This window comes from Bison bison, unplaced genomic scaffold (genome assembly GCF_000754665.1).
Source record: "Bison bison bison isolate TAMUID 2011002044 unplaced genomic scaffold, Bison_UMD1.0 scf7180017864254, whole genome shotgun sequence".
Classification (NCBI taxonomy): Eukaryota; Metazoa; Chordata; class Mammalia; order Artiodactyla; family Bovidae; genus Bison; species Bison bison.
The window spans coordinates 2,869,972-2,886,474 of NW_011494826.1; the positions used below are offsets into that span (position 1 = coordinate 2,869,972).

The window sequence follows — 16,503 nt, forward strand, 5'->3', positions numbered from 1 at the left end:
AAAGTATATACTACCTCAGACCCAGAACCAGAAAGTGATAAAGAAAACATGAAGAAAATATTTTGCAACATATTTATAAAAATAAAAATAATATTACTATAAATTAAAAATAAATTTGATTTCTTTATAACTTAATTATTTGAATTCACCTTAGAATTAGTTACTGCTATATAATGCATAGCTCATATTGTTGTAATAGCACCTATTACAATGACTCAGGTTTCAACAGTTGAGTGTTCAGATCATTAAAATCTAAAAAGTTTCTGGAAATTAAATAGTGTTACTGATTGTTATTATAAGTAAGCATAATAAAAAATATCCTATAATTTACTATCATTATAATTTCTTGAAAAAAAGGATATTTGGCAGTAGAAAGTATTAAGGATATAATCTTAGAACAGTCTTTTAAATTAAATAAATTTAGATTTATAAAATTTTACTACATGGTCCACCTTTTGCCATTTTTCATCAAAAAATGGTTAAAAACTTGTCCCAAATTCTGACACTTGCATGCTGATTAGCATTTGGGAACAATTCATTATATAAAGATAGCTATCTTCTTGAAAACAGGGGTAGGAGCTTCACTTTTTTATATTCCCAGAATATAAAAGAGACTTCATAAACTCCATAAATATTCAAGGAATAATATTTTCAGTTTTGCAGGAGAATTTGGCATTTTAGTATTTCTTGCGTTTTGGTTTAAATCTTTTGTAAGTTATGGTACAATTCAGCCCAAATTACAAAGATTAAAACTGACAAGACCTCTTTAAACTATTTTAGGGATAATAGTTCAATCTCTAAATGTAGATTAGCTGTCTTGAGGCATTAGAAATATTTTAACACTAAATTTGTCATTGGAAAAGGTAAGACAGAAGTATTATTTCTATAATCTATAAAGTTGCAAATAGCCATACATATTTGTCTCTCTCTCCTTGGCCAACTCTGACTATGGTATAGTTATTTTCAGAGAAAAGAAAAATCTGTTCCTATTTCTTTGGCTTGGATACTCTCCTTTCCTGATAGTTCAGGTGAATGAATGACAGACATACAGCTTTTGATATTTCAATTTTACCTTATGTGGATGTCTTGCTTAGATTTTTAATTTTTAAAAAATCTATAAAAATTATATAATGTATCTCCACCATTTATGAAGCCCAGGTCTTTCATTATATAAACAGTCATAGATTGGGAATTCTGATTCACAAGGCAAAGACAGGGTAATGAATACATAGTAACCATCCGTTTACTTTCTGCAGCCTAGTAGAACCTAATGCCTAGCATACAATAAAGTATAGAAACTCTCCATGTTAGAGACATAGTTAAGGAAAATGATAGTAAAAATGAGATAAGTAAAAGTGAAAGTCTCTCAGTCATGTCCAAGTCTTTGCGACCCCATGGACTGTAGTCTTCCAGGGTCCTCTGTTCATGGAATTCTCCAGGCCTGAATCCTGGAGTGGGTAGCCTTCTCCAGGGGATCTTCCCAACTTAGAGATTGAACCCAGGTCTCCTGCATTGCAGACAGATTCTCTACCATCTGAGCCCCTGGTGGCTTAGCTGGTAAAAAATGAGATAAACTAAAGGCAAACATAAAAACTTAGAAGATGATAAAAGTATCAGGTGAGTGATTAAATTAGGGCATAGCCTTTTGTGATACAGAGATAAATATAATTAACATTAAACATACATACAAAGTTGATTATTGGAAAATATGTAGGCAGAGGCAGCATAGGTATTCGATCTCTCTGAATCCCCACATAAAAAGAAAATAAAAATAAGACCAAAATCCTATGGACAACATTTATAATAAAGCTACATAAGAAGGTAGCCCCATAAGTCCCAAAAGAAGTTGGTGGGGATAAACCACCAATAACCACAAGACTACATGGTGTCCATGTTGATGTGAGAGGAAGAAGGAAGCATCAGGGCATCATCTGACAGGCCTGAGAATAAGAGAGCCCCCAAATAGCCAACCAATATTCAGTGGAATATCTGAAGGCACACTGAGTGCAGTTGAAAGTGGGAGTTTTGCCTTCTCTGATACCAGATGAGTGCATGAGATCCACAGTAAAAAGGTCTGAAGGGGCTGGACCAGTCTAGCACCTATGAATTTTCAAACTACCCCACCAGGCTCCGGTGAGAACTGAATCCTTCTTGGAGAAGAAATTGCTGGGCTAAGTCAAAATTAAACAGGATAAGGACAAAGGAGGCAAATAAAAGAGAAAGTTCAGACTGAAGTGGAAGAAGGAAATAGAGTCAGGAAATCTCAGAAAATAAGTGCTACAACTGTTAACAGTACATATAAACAGCAGAAGAGGGAGATCTGTGAAATTACAAAAGCTTCCCCAACACCCACTTTCATTTTAAAAGTTAAGAAGAATTTCACTGAAAAATGAGCAACAGAAAAGTATTGAGGTAAAATCCCAGACAAAGCTAAACAAACTATGCATGCATGAAAGAGAGACAGAAATATTGCTGCGAGCAATAAAAGTATATCAGAAAGACATTGCCAAGAAACATACCATAACCATAAACCTATTATTTCAAAACAAGCAAAAAGATGTTAAGAATGATACAAGATACAAAATAACAACAGAAATCTGGATTAGAAAAACTCAGAAGTGAAGTGAAAGAACCCAGAAGAGAATCTAAAATAAAATAATAAAATCATTTTAGAAGTGAATACTAAACTAGTCAAAGACAAAAGAAGTCAACAACAGACAACACCTTAAGAGAAACAGAAAGTGAAAAAGATGGAAATTTAAAAAAATCAAATCAATTTAAAAATCTAAATGGAGATATAAAAAGGACTCAAGAGAAAGTGACAAATAGTGAAGAGAAGATTCAACATATGGATAATGTGAGTTCCTAAAGAAGAAAACCAAAGCAAGGAAACAAAAATTGCTAAAAACTTTCAGTTAAAAAAATGACTTTAATATTTATTTTGGAAGAGCATACTGTGAATCTGAAATCTTGACCCAGAACAACCAATGCCAAGACATACTCTTATAATAAAATTACTAGACTTTAATGAAAACAAAAAAACTTCCTTTGGACATCTAGAAGAAAAAAGCTTGTGACTTATAAGAGAAAAAATTATACATTCTAATCAGACTTTTTTACAGCAACACTTTATGCCACAAGAAAATAAGTAACACTTAAGATGCCCAAGAAACAAAATTGTGAGCCAAAGATTTTATACCTAACAAAACTGCCTTTTGGGTATAAAGGACATAGATAAACTATTATCAATATGTAGTAACTTAAGGGATATTGTTCCAAAAGCCTTTCCTGAGGAATCTATAATGGAATATTTTTCTGACAATTAAGATATTTGATACCAATCTAAGGACTGGTGATGAGAATTAAATATACAATTACCAATGAACTAAAAAGTAGAGTGTACAGAGTATAAGGGCTACATGTTCAAAGTAGATATAGTATGATAATTTTAACTTTTTTAAAATAGGGAAGACTGGAAAGAGCACACACAAAATTAAAAAAAAAAATAGTTATGGTAACATGCTGATGAGGGTATTAGCTCTATCATTCCAAGACTGTTGTGTGTGTAACAGGGGATAAAACAAATAAATGATTATTAAATATCCTAATTCTATCACCTTGTAACCTTGAAAATCAGGATTATTGTTGTTTGAAAAAAAGATATAGATACATGTAACAGAGAAAACTCAATATCCCCAAAAAATAAGATCATGGCATCCAGTGCCATCACTTCATGGCAAGTAGATGGGGAAAAAATGGCAAAAAATGTTTGGCAAATGTTTCCAAAAAATGGAAACAGTGGCAGATTTTATTTTCTTGGGCTCCAAAATCACTGTGGACAGTGACTGCAGTCAGAAATTAAATGACATTTGCTACTTGGAAGAGAAGCTATGACAAAGTTAGACACCATATTAAAAAAGCAGAAACATCACTTTGCTGACAAAGGTCCATATAGTCAAAGCTGTGGTTTTTCCAGTAGTCATGTGATGGATGTGAGAGTTGGACCATAAAGAAGGTTGACCATCAGAGAACTGATGCTTTCAAACTGTGGTGCTGGAGAAGACTCTTGAGAGTCTCTGGACAGAAAGGAGATCAAACCAGTCAATCCTAAAGGAAATCAACCCTGAATATTCATTGGAAGGACTGATGCTGAAGCTGAAGCTCCAATACTCTGGCCACCTGATGGGAAGATCCAACTCTTTGGAAAAGATCCTGATGCTGGGAAAGATTTAGGGCAGGAGGAAAAGGGGATGACAGAGGATAAGATGATTGGATGGCATCACCAAATCAATAGACATGAGTTTTAGCAAACTCTGGGAGATAGTGAAGGATAGGGAAGCCTGGTGTCCTGCAGTTCATGGGGTTGCAAAGAGTCTGACACGACTTAGCAACTGAACAAAACAACAACAGAGAAAAGGTTAAGCTAAATGATTTCCAGTCTTGAATTGGAAATATCAATATAAATTCATAAGGTTAGTTTTAGTTACACATATGCACATATACCAGCCCCCCTCCCACACACACCTGCCTCACAACAAGTCCTGTCCAGTGGAAAGACTTATAAACAGTGGCTAACACAGGTTGGGGTCCTGAAATACCACTTCTCTAAAAGAAACCAGGGCTTCTTGAAGAAATAGTTGACTCCATGTGTGCAGAAGAAAAACACACAAAATGTGTATGGAAAATCATTCATCCTAGGTGGCAAAGAAGCTATCACAGACCACTAGAGTCATTGCTAAAGGATATAACTTTATGATGCTGCCACTGGCTAAGTATGAGAAAATCTGAGCTTCGTCATGATAATAATTGCCATAAATTGAGTATCATCAAATATGTTTAAGTCCCTGCATTCCTAATGACATTAAAACAGAAAAAGAATTGCTCATCTTTGGGAAATCATAAGGAACTAATTCATTATCTTCAAAGTTGGTAAATAAAGGCAAATAATCAAATATCTTTTCTGCATTTTCTATATGAATGGTTCTACTAGGTATCCAAATAATAGATAAAGGGAAATGTCTCTATGTAAAATATTCCAATTAATAAATGAAAAAGAAATGAGAACAAGAATATTGCTCTTTCATAATTTTCAATGAATTAATGAATATTTAATGCCGGGCTGGATGAATCACAAGCTGGAATCAAGATTGCCAGGAGAAATATCAATAACCTCAGATATGTAGATGACACCAACCTTACGGCAGAAAGCAAAGAGGAACTAAAGAGCTTCTTGATGAAGGTGAAAGAGAAGTGTGAAAAACTGGCTTAAAACTCAACATTCAAAAAACTAATCATGGCATCCAGTCCATGGCATATAGATAGGGAAACACGGGAAACAGTAAAAGACTTTATTTCTTGGGCTCCAAAATCACTGCAGATGATGACTGCAGCCATGAACTTAAAAGACACTTGTTCCTTGGAAGAAAAGCTATGCCCAGACAGTGTATTAAAAAGCAGAGACATTACTCTGTCGACAAAGGTCCGTCCAGTCAAAGCTATGGTTTTTCCAGTAGTCTCATTGTGCAGATGTAAGAGTTGGACCATAAAGAAGACTGAGTGCTGAAGAATTGATGCTTTTGAACTGTGGTGTTTTGAGAGTCCCTTGGACTGCAAGGAGAACAAAGGAAATCAACCCTGAATATTCATTGGAAGGACTGATGCTGAAGCTGAAGCTCTAATACTTTGGCCACCTGATGGGAAGAGCTGACTCATTGGAGAAGACTGATTCTGGGAAAGAATGAAGGCAGGAGGATAAGGGGACAATGGAGGACGAGATGGTTGGATGGCATCACTGACTCAATGGAGTTGAGTTTGAGCAAGCTCTGGGAAATGGTGAAGGACAGGGAAGCATGGGGTGCTGTAGCCCATGGGCTGGCAAAGAGTCAAACATGACTGAGCAACTGAACAACAATGGATATAGGCTCCTTGAATCAGAAGAGTGACGACTAGACATTATGTGTCTCTTACAGTCTTGCCAGAGGAATGGAATCTGAATCTGATCCAATCTCTGGATCCAGTTGCCAATTTGGAAAAAAAACTGGTGGGTAGAGGGCATGTAGGGTTGTATCATAAGTAATATATTGGCAGGGTCTAGACTGTGGGACAGAGAAGGCGATGGCACCCCACTCCAGCACTCCTGCCTGGAAAATCCCTTGGACAGAGGAGCCTGGTGTGCTGCAGTCCATGGGGTGGCACAGAGTCGGACACAACTGAAGTGACTTAGCAGCAGCAGCAGCAGCAGACTGTGGGAAACTCTTTGGGTTGGAAGGTGCAAGTTTTTCTACAACTGTTTTACTACACTGCAACTTCAAGGACTGCAGCCCACTAGACTCCTCTGACCATGGGATTTTCCAGGCAAGAAAACTGGAATGGGTTGCCATTTCCTTCTCCAACAAATAAACAGTGGGGAGTGAAAGAGAATAGAAGGGAAACTTACAAGAGACTTAAAAAGTACAGTACATTTAAAAAATGGGGGAAACCAAACTGCTGTGCTAGCGATGCACACTTGGGTGTTGGAACTATGGGGGGGAAACAGCAGGGAGAGGATAACTACAGAAGTTAGGATAATGATTTCTGGAAGGAATGGGGCATATATAAGGATTTATGCTCTGGGTGGCAGAGTTTTATTTCTTGACCTGGACGATACTTACAAGCATGTTCACCTTATATTAATTTATTAAACCACATATTTGTAGTATGTGGTTTTCAGGATCTGTGTTTTATTCTACATATACAGTGTCTCCTCTCTTTGAACACCTGAAGATCCTGATAGTCATTTTTAGAGACTTATTTATATATCAGATTCTTGATGTTTGAGGAGTCTATACCTAGTTCTAAAATTAAAAAATAACACTTGGGCATAAAATTTGTCCAGTTCCCTTACCTGTAAAATGACCATGGTAATAGTTATTCAATAAGTAGGCTGTGTGTCTGTGGTGATGAAAAGAACAACATAACCACACTGCAAAACACACTGGGCAGCTGGCTAAACTCACTCATCCTGTGTGACTTAAGAGTTTACTCTTTATATTTGTGCCTTAGCAAAATTACAGTGCTTGTTACAACCTTTGGAACTGCTAGAAAATCATTAGGAAAAAATTAAACAAAAAATGCCACCAATTAATATATAGTCCTGGGACCTCTATTAAACTATCTTCTTTTCCCAGTTGCATACCAAACCCTACAGGGAATTCTGTTAAAAAGGACTTTGGCCTTACTTGTGCCTATCCGGTTTCCTAAAACCATTAAAATTCCTAGAAGAAATAAAGGCAGTATGCTCTTTGACATGAGTCTTAGCAATGTGTTTCTAGATATGACTCCTCAAGCAATGTGGACAAAAGCAAAAATAAAGAAATGGCACTACACCAAACTAAAAAGCTCTGCATGGCAAAGGAAACCATCAGCAAAATGAAAAGACAACATACCAAGCTGGAGAAGATATTTGCAAATCATGTATCTGATAAGGGGCTGATATAAAATATATATTAAAAACTCATAAAACTCAACAACAAAAAATCAAAAAACCCAATTTAAAAAATAGGCAGAGGAGCTAAATGGTCATTTTTCCAAAGTTATTTTCAGATGGACAATAGGTACCTGAAAAGATGTTCATCACTAATTATTAGGGAAATGCAAATCAAAACCATAATGATTTGTTATCAAAAACGCAAGAAATAACAAGAGAGGATGTAGAGAAAAGTGAACCCTCATGCACTGTTTGTGGGAATGTAAATTGGTGCAGCCAATTTACAGTATGGAAAACAGTATGGAGAGTTCTATTTTATATTGAGAATAGAACCACCATCTGATCCAGCTATTCAACTTGTGTATTTATCCAAAGAGTATAAAAACATAAATTCAAAATATTGTACCCCTGAGTTCATAGCTGAATTTACAATTGCCAATATACAGAAGCAACCTAAGTGCCCATCAATGGATGAATGTATAAAGGAGATGTGGTATATATATACTATGAAATACTACTGAGACATAAAAAAGGTGAAATCTTGCCATTTGCAACAACATGGATGGAGGGTATTATGCTAAGAGAAATAAGTCAGAGAAAGACAAATACTGTATTATATCACATATGTGGAATTAAAAACCCAAATAAAGGAATAAACCAAACCAAATAAAGATAAACACACAGATAAAAGGAACAGAGTAGCGATTACCAGTGGGGAAGTAGGGTGGAGGGAGGGCAACATGGGTGAAGGTGGTCAACTGCTTGGTGATGGACAGAAGCTAAACGTTTGGTGGTGAGCACACTGTAGTGTATACGGAAGCTGAAATACAATAATATTGTACACATGAGACTCATGTAGTGTCATAAATCAATGTTACCCCAATTTAATAAAAAAGACTCCGGTTTGCTAAAAGAAAAAAGGAAGGGAGTTTAAATACTAAAATCTAACCTCAGATATGCAGATGACACCACCCTTATGGCAGAAAGTGAAGAGGAACTAAAAAGCCTCTTAAAGTGAAAGAGGAGAGTGAAAAAGTTGGCTTAAAGCTCAACATTCAGAAAACTAAGATCATGGCATCTGGTCCCATCATTTCATGGGAAATAGATGGGGAAACGGTGGAAACAGTGTCAGACTTTATTTTTTTGGGCTCCAAAATCACTGCAGATGGTGACTGTAGACACGAAATTAAAAAACGCTTACTCCTTGGAAGGAAAGTTATGACCAACCTAGATAGCATATTCAAAAGCAGAGACATTGCTTTTCCAACAAAGGTCTGTCTAGTCAAGGCTATGGTTTTTCCAGTGGTCATGTATGGATGTGAGAGTTGAACTATAAAGAAAGCTGAGTGCCCAAGAATTGATGCTTTTGAACTGTGGTGTTGGAGAAGACTCTTGAGAGTCCCTTGGACTGCAAGGAGATCCAACCAGTCCATTCTGAAGGAAATCAGCCCTGGGATTTCTTTGGAAGGACTGATGCTAAAGCTGAAACTCCAGTACTTTGGCCACCTCATGCGAAGAGTTGACTCATTGGAAAAGACTCTGATGCTGGGAGGGATTGGGGGCAGGAGGAGAAGGGGACAACAGAGGATGAGATAGCTGGATGGCATCACCGACTCGATAGGCGTGAGTTTGAGTAAACTCCGGGAGTTGGTGATGGACAGGGAGGCCTGGCATGCTGCAATTCATGGGGTCACAGAGAGTAGGACACCACTGAGCGACTGAACTGTACTGACTGAAGGCCAATAAACAAAGTAGCAAACTCTCACCACAGTGGGAGAAGTAATGGTGCAAGAGCCTTGAAATGGTTACGAGGAGGAAGAAAATGGGCAAGAGCTGAGATGTATTTTGAATATATCTCATTCAATATATTCTGAAAAGGTATGTCGATGACCTGAGACCTATGGAAACAAAGATGCTGGATTGCAGTTCTGGAACCCATATGTAATTACTGTCGCTGCTGCTGCTGCTGCTGCTAAGTCGCTTCAGTCATGTCTGATTCTGTGCGACCCCATAGATGGCAGCCCACCATGCTCCCCCATCCCTGGGATTCTCCAGGCAAGAATACTGGAGTGGGTTGCCATTTCCTTTTCCAATGCATGAAAGTGAAAAGTGAGAGTGAAATTGCTCAGTCGTGTCTGACTCCTAGTGTCCCCATGGACTGAAGCCCACCAGGCTCCTCTTTCCATGGGATTTTCCAGGCAAGAGTACTGGAGTGGGGTGCCATTGCCTTCTCTGATATAATTATTGTTATATGACATATAACAGGGAAAAAAATCCAGATAAGATCCATACCTATGTGTACATGTGTATTACTATATTTGCCCTTTGATTTATAAGAAGGGAAACACAAGTCAAACAAGATCTATGTAGTTGAAGTTTGGGTAGAAAGGACAAGACAGAGAGAAAGAGAAATAACCATAAGGATAATGAACAGACGGGAAGAACTGACAACATTAGCTGTGAAGTGGTAAACCAAAAAGTAAAGAAGAAATAAGGACTCACAAGAAGGAGGAAAAAAAGACCAAGAAAAGAAAGCAGAAGAAATTGGAAATGACAGTTTATAAATGACATTTTAAAAACAAGTCAGGAGTAGTTTTACATTTATTTTCAAGTAGCTAGAACTCAGATATGATCACAGGTGTATATGTGGTTTGTAAACAGAATCTAAATCTAAGACCTATTTTAGACAAAGTAACATACTGTAGTTTTATGTATGCTTTGTTCCTAATTTGGGCTATATATCTTTAATATGGTATAGATGAGGTCATTATTACAAAAATAATTTATCCATTAAATTAATAATTTTATTTTACTTATATAATTTCAAAAAAGTTCTTACCAGGTGGTATACATCATCTAAACAAGTAAATTCATTAAAGCTGATATTAAGTTTTCGAAGTCCTGTTAACTTGGAGAGATCTCTCAATTTACTCAAGCTGTTTCCATGTAGATTCAGACTCTAAAGTAAAATAAAATGTAAATAAAAAGTAAGACAAGTTATATTCTAATTGTAGCTATTAAATAACATTAAGAGAAAGCCAATGAGAAAAAAATCTAATTTTAAAGGTACAGTCTGTTTTTATAATCTGATTTTACAAGATGAAGTTTATAATAGCAGCATTGGACCTGGTACTTGATTAATCTGATTTTCCACTTGCTCTAAGTTTACTAATAATTGGCATGAAATTCTTTTTAGAAGATGAGTAAATATTTTGTTGTTATATTCATTAGGGCAGTTCTATTTCTCAGGCTAGCTGGTGAACAATGTAGGCCCTAAAGATTTTGGGTATTGGCTAGGTTGCCTCACAGGAGAGAGGATGGCGAGGATATACCCTGATTACAGGGAACCAAATGAGGGCCCTGGACTAATGAAGAAAGGCTGAGGGGGTTACAGTGGGAGGATACAACGTCAAAGAAGATACAACGTCAAAGAAGGAGTTGAGAGAGTGTTTAAGTCTCTGCACCACAAACTGACCCAGATGTTCCCTGCCCCTTTGATCCTGGGCTATATGAAAATGACTGTTACCATATTTTTATATTTAGGGGTGACTCTGATATCTGCATGGGCTTCCCTGGTGGCACTAGTGGTAAAGAACCCACCTGCTAATGCAGGAGACAGAAGAGACGTGGGTTTGATCTCTGGGTGGGGAAGATCCCGTGGAGGAGCGCATGGCAACCCAATCCAGTACTGCCTGGAGAATTCCTTGGACAGAGTAGCCTGGCAGGCTATAGTCCATAGGGTCGCAAAGAGTCCTAATGTGGCTCTAACCTCTCATTCTTTCAGTCACAGTCTCAGGTATCTTTGTATTCTACACCTATATTCCCACCATCACACACCCTAGATAAGACACTTGGTCTTTCAAAACCATGTGCTTACAGATAAAGTATGCCTCTGCATGGAAGACAAAAACAATGAAATCTTCCATATCCTTCAGAAATTCACACAAACCCACCTCTTTCTGTGGACCTCTCCCAGCAGCTCTAAATGTCTTGTATTTGTTTATATATCTGTCTCCTTCACTAAAATAACACCCTTGGAGCAGGGAAGAAAACTTATTCATTGAACACCTAATACTTGCTTCAATGGCTAATATATAGCAAATTCTCAGTAAATGCTAGATGAATAAATCAGTGCAAAAGCCAGACTTATAACAACTCTAATTTTTAGTATTTAATTGTGCTGTAAGAGAATATAAAATTATATTACTCTAGGCTTTTCATTTCTATATATTTTATTTATTTTTATGGATGTCTTCATAAAACTCAATCTAGTGGGGATAACTGAAAAGAAAATAATACATGTGTACCTTCAATTTCTCTTATAGTAATGGCACAAATAAAGGAGAAAAAAGGGTGTGATGTCTAAATATCCTTCTTCTAATATCTAGAATTCTTACTGGAAACTGTAGAAAACTTTCTGGCTTTTAAGAAATATAGACAAATTTAAGATGAATTCTTAAATTCTTATGTTACGGGTACTGACCAAATTAATAGTCAGGTGGAGGTCACACTGGCCAAGATATTCCAAAGTCTTAAATTCTTCTCCTTTCTGCTTATCTTACAAACCAAAGATAATAAAAAAGACCTAGCTTCTGGTGCTATTTTTTTTACTTTAATTTAAACTCTTTAAATCTATAGGAATACATGTTTTAGAAGCTCAATCCTATCAGAACACTGATTTATTAAACCTTTCCTATTGAGGCTTTATTATAAAAAATGTATTACTCAAATATGAAATCTTGACGTTATAGTTCAGAAACAATTTCTCCATAGTGTCAGCTGGAAGATTGTTCCTGTATTAAGTATATTGCATATTTATGATAAAGATGGTGATATTGCTATCATGCTATAAAGTTTTACTTCATCTCTGATAATAATTCTCTAAAGTAGACTTTAGATGGATGGCACATCACTGACTCGATGGACGTGAGTCTGAGTGAATTCTGGGAGTTGGTGATGGATAGGGAGGTCTGGTGTGCTGCGATTCATGGGGTCGCAAAGAGTCGGACACAACTGAGCGACTGAACTGAAATGAACTGAACTGAACTGAAAGTAGACTTAATCTAGACTTGAAGATTTGGTGGATGATGCTAATACAGTTTTACCAAAGCAATTTCATAAACTATCTTAAAAAGATGTTTTGAATATTTTTAGAAGCAGACTGAAAACTGTTGAGCTCATTTATTATTTTAAAATATATGTTTTGCATTCTCTTTCTGCTTCACATAATCATTTGGAAAAAACTGTCATCGTAAACAATGGATTTAAAAATGTCAAAATGGAGCCAAGTAATTGACTTTCAAGATAAAAATAATTTCTGAATTTTTATCTGTACCTCAGTTTTCAGTAAATGCATAGAAAGATATGTCAAGTAAGAACACCTTGTCTTAAGTATTGTTATCATTTATCAATTAATATCAATTTGTTTACTCCTTCCTTCTGTAGGTTCAAGCAGACAACTCACTTTTTCTGTAAGAACCACTCAGACATTCTGTTTTAGAACAAATATCCAATGAGTATCTCATATGTGCTAGGTATTGTGCTAGCTGGTCCACACAGTATTTATGAGTAAATTATAAAAAGGCATCCTTACCTCAAGACACTTTTATTTCCGGCTTTTAGAAAACTGTCACAATAGACTGATTTTGTTAGTAAAAGAAATTCCACCACCAGTCATCAGAAAGTTGTTGTAGTAAATATCAGATCAGATCAGATCAGATCAGTCACTCAGTCGTGTCTGACTCTTTGCGACCCCATGAACCGCAGCACGCCAGGCCTCCCTGTCCATCACCAACTCCCGGAGTTCACTCAGACTCATGTCCATTGAGTCAGTGATGCCATACAGCCATCTCATCCTCTGTCGTCCCCTTCTCCTCCTGCCCCCAATGCCTCCCAGCATCAGAGTCTTTTCCAATGAGTCAACTCTTCGCATGAGGTGGCCAAAGTACTGGAGTTTCAGCTTTAGCATCATTCCTTCCAAAGAAATCCCAGGGCTGATCTCCTTCACTACTGTATATTTAGAAGTTGCCCCTTAGATGTGGCCCTTCTGTGCAATGCACACTGCACAGTCTTATATTGTTACCCTCATGCTGGCAATATAAATGACTAAGAACAGCCATAGCCTCTGTCCCTGTGGAATTTATAGTTTAGGAAGGATACAGAACACATGACAAAGGAATCTTACTTAGATTCTTGATTAGACCTATAGGTAAGAGAAGGACTTAATGCTTAAGTATAGATCTAAAATGTGTGGGAGCTAAGTAAGAGAAACAGGGTCATGTGAAAACATTCTGTGCAGATGAAGTAGCTAGTGTGGAGACTCTGTGTGGCTGTAAACGATACATTTAGGAAACAAAAAGGAGGCTGACTACAGATTGCTACAGGGAGGGTAATATGAGAAGAGCCTGAAAAGACAGGCCTGGGACCAGGTCATATAAAACCTTATAGGCCATATTAAGGACTTTGGTTTTATTTTTAAAACAATGAAAAGCATTTGTGCATTTCATATCGGAGTGGTGAGGGATGACAAATCAGATTTGCACTTGAAAAGACTACTCTGGCTTCAGTATGGAGAATGGGTTGTGGCCTTGCAGCGGAAGTAGGACAAAACCTCTGTTGCATAGCTCTCGTAGGCATGCACCCCCACCCCAACACACACACACACACACACACACACACACACACACACACACGCATGCACACACCCCTTGTATTGAGTTATACTTAGCTATATACTGAATGCCATCCAAAGAGCACATTAATAGAATATTATGTGCATGGTGCCTCCTGAAATTGTGTAATAGCCCCATGGAAGTATCTAGGTTGGTGATAAAGGGAGTCTGGATAGAATGGTAGCAGATTTGAAATGGACAGACTGAGAGTCAAGATATAGAAGGAAGCTTAATATCTCAGAATATCTTAATATCTATAGAATTTCCTCGTAATACTCACCACAATATGACCATAAACACTAGTCTTGGCAAGGGAAAGTATTGTTTTATCATCCAAACTAATAAGTTTTGGTCTGGGCTTGATCCTGGGATCCATTTTTATAACTTCATCATCAAATTTCAAATCCTGGGACAATACTGATCCTTCTGAATTTTTTTTGCTTTCTTCTAGAATAACATTGTTGAATGAAGAAAATAAAGAGTGAGCCTTGACCTAAAAAATTTATTAAAAACATTGAAAATTTGGTTGCTGTATTTATCATTTTGAAAAATAAGCTATGTAGGAGAGATGAATTAAAACTTTTTCCATTTATAGTAATATCTATGATCATCTGTATCACATTAGGAAATCTATGAGAACAGATTAAAATTGTGGACTAAGAATGGGTGTGTTCATCCCCTCCTCCTGAAAATTCCTTAAAACTGGCAAAAGACATTTAAAAAATAGTTTATAACAGTGGAGAGGGCACCTACAAAAGACTAAAAGTTGTGAGATATAAATTAGAAGGGACTGAACTGACAAATAAGAAGCAGAAATGTAACCTGCAGCCAAAATATATGCAGGAGATAACCACTTCAAAGAGCAGACTCCAAGAAACCTGGTGTTTAGAGTGAACAAGTAAAGTGCAGGAGGAAGCGCTAGGTAATTATTAGGCACTTGAGTTATCATAAGAATTGTGGATGACTGGGCCAAAACAACATGAACAAACAGAAATGGCTCTACAAAAAACCAAAATGGTCCATAAGAGAATTCTTTTTAAAATCTAGGAGAACAAAACATCTATAAAAGAATAGATGGCTATAGAAAAAAAAAAAAAAGGTAAATGCTTCAAAGTCACCGTAAAAACAATTAGTGAAGTATGAAATATTCAATAAATGTCCTGAGAAACCAAATGGATACATCTACAGCAAATCAAATTAACTGTGTGGAAGCTAATATAGAGGGCATCTTTCACAACAAAGAATTTAAAGATGGAAATGTAAAATACAGAGAAAAAAAATTAAAATACATTGGGGGAAACAGTTCAGAATGTTCAATGTTAACCAAATAGGAGTTCGAGAGGGCTTAACAGAGAATAGAAGAGAAGTAATGATAAAGGAATTAAGAAAAGGAAACTTCCCAGAGTTAAAGGAAACATTTGATCTTCAGATTAAAACAGCTCATAAAGGGGCAAGCACGATGATGGAGCTCTTATCTTTGCTGACATCACTTTGTTGTGAAGTCAGTCACAACAGCAGGGACTTGGCCTCTCCACTTCTTGTTATTTCAGTTATTTTATTTTCTGTTTGTTTGGGTTTCTGTGTCTTTTGCTGGGAGTGTATTTGACTGATAGAATTCTCTTCATAACAACATAAAATATAAATGCCCAGAACTATACAAGAAATATAAAAAGAAATGTTTAAGACCCATATAAAGGAAAATATGGGACAGGACTTGAGTAAATGGAATAACGTTATCATGTTCCTGGATGAGAGGCCCAATACTACACAGAAGTCAGTTCACCCCAAATTAAATTTAAATTCAATACACTTACAATCAAATCCTAGTAGGACATTTAAATAGAACTTAACAAGATGTTTCAAAATTTAATTTGGGAATGAAAACGGTCAAGAATGTGTGCGTGCATGCTAGGTCGCTTCAGTCATGTCCGACTCTGCAACCCAATGGACCATAGCCCGCCAGGCTTCTCTGTCCATGGGATTCTACAAGCAAGAATACTGGAGTGGGTTTCCATGCCCTTCTAATGTTCAAGAATAGGCAAGAAATTTTAAAAAAAATAAGTGGAAGAGAATTTGCCTTATCACATATCCAAACATATCATCCGGTTGTAATAACGAAAATAAGATGGTAGGGGTCCAAGATTAGACCAAGAGATCAATGGAATAGAATATAAGGATCTGTATATATTAAAATAATTTTAATAATAAAGAAAATATTTCAAAATAGAGTAAAAAAGATTGAAAGCAAACCCACAAAGCTATTAACAATGAATGCCTTAATGAAAGGGAGTGGGGTAGGACGAGTGGGGTAGGACTGAGGTGAAAGCAGATTTTCATGTGTATTCTTTTCTTTTTTTTTTTTTATGT

General features: G+C 36.6%; 1 protein-coding gene across 1 annotated transcript in view; it reads right to left on the minus strand.

Annotated features, from left to right (window-relative positions):
• The window catches only part of LOC104994251 (leucine-rich repeat-containing protein 9), a 160,912-nt gene that overhangs the window by 91,155 nt on the left and 53,254 nt on the right, over window positions 1-16,503 (minus strand). The window contains exons 16-17 of the mRNA XM_010847764.1: window positions 14,417-14,629; window positions 10,305-10,424 (exon numbers count right to left, since the gene is read on the minus strand). Coding sequence (XP_010846066.1) covers window positions 10,305-10,424; window positions 14,417-14,629 — 333 coding nt within the window. The remainder of the gene's footprint in view (window positions 1-10,304; window positions 10,425-14,416; window positions 14,630-16,503) is intronic.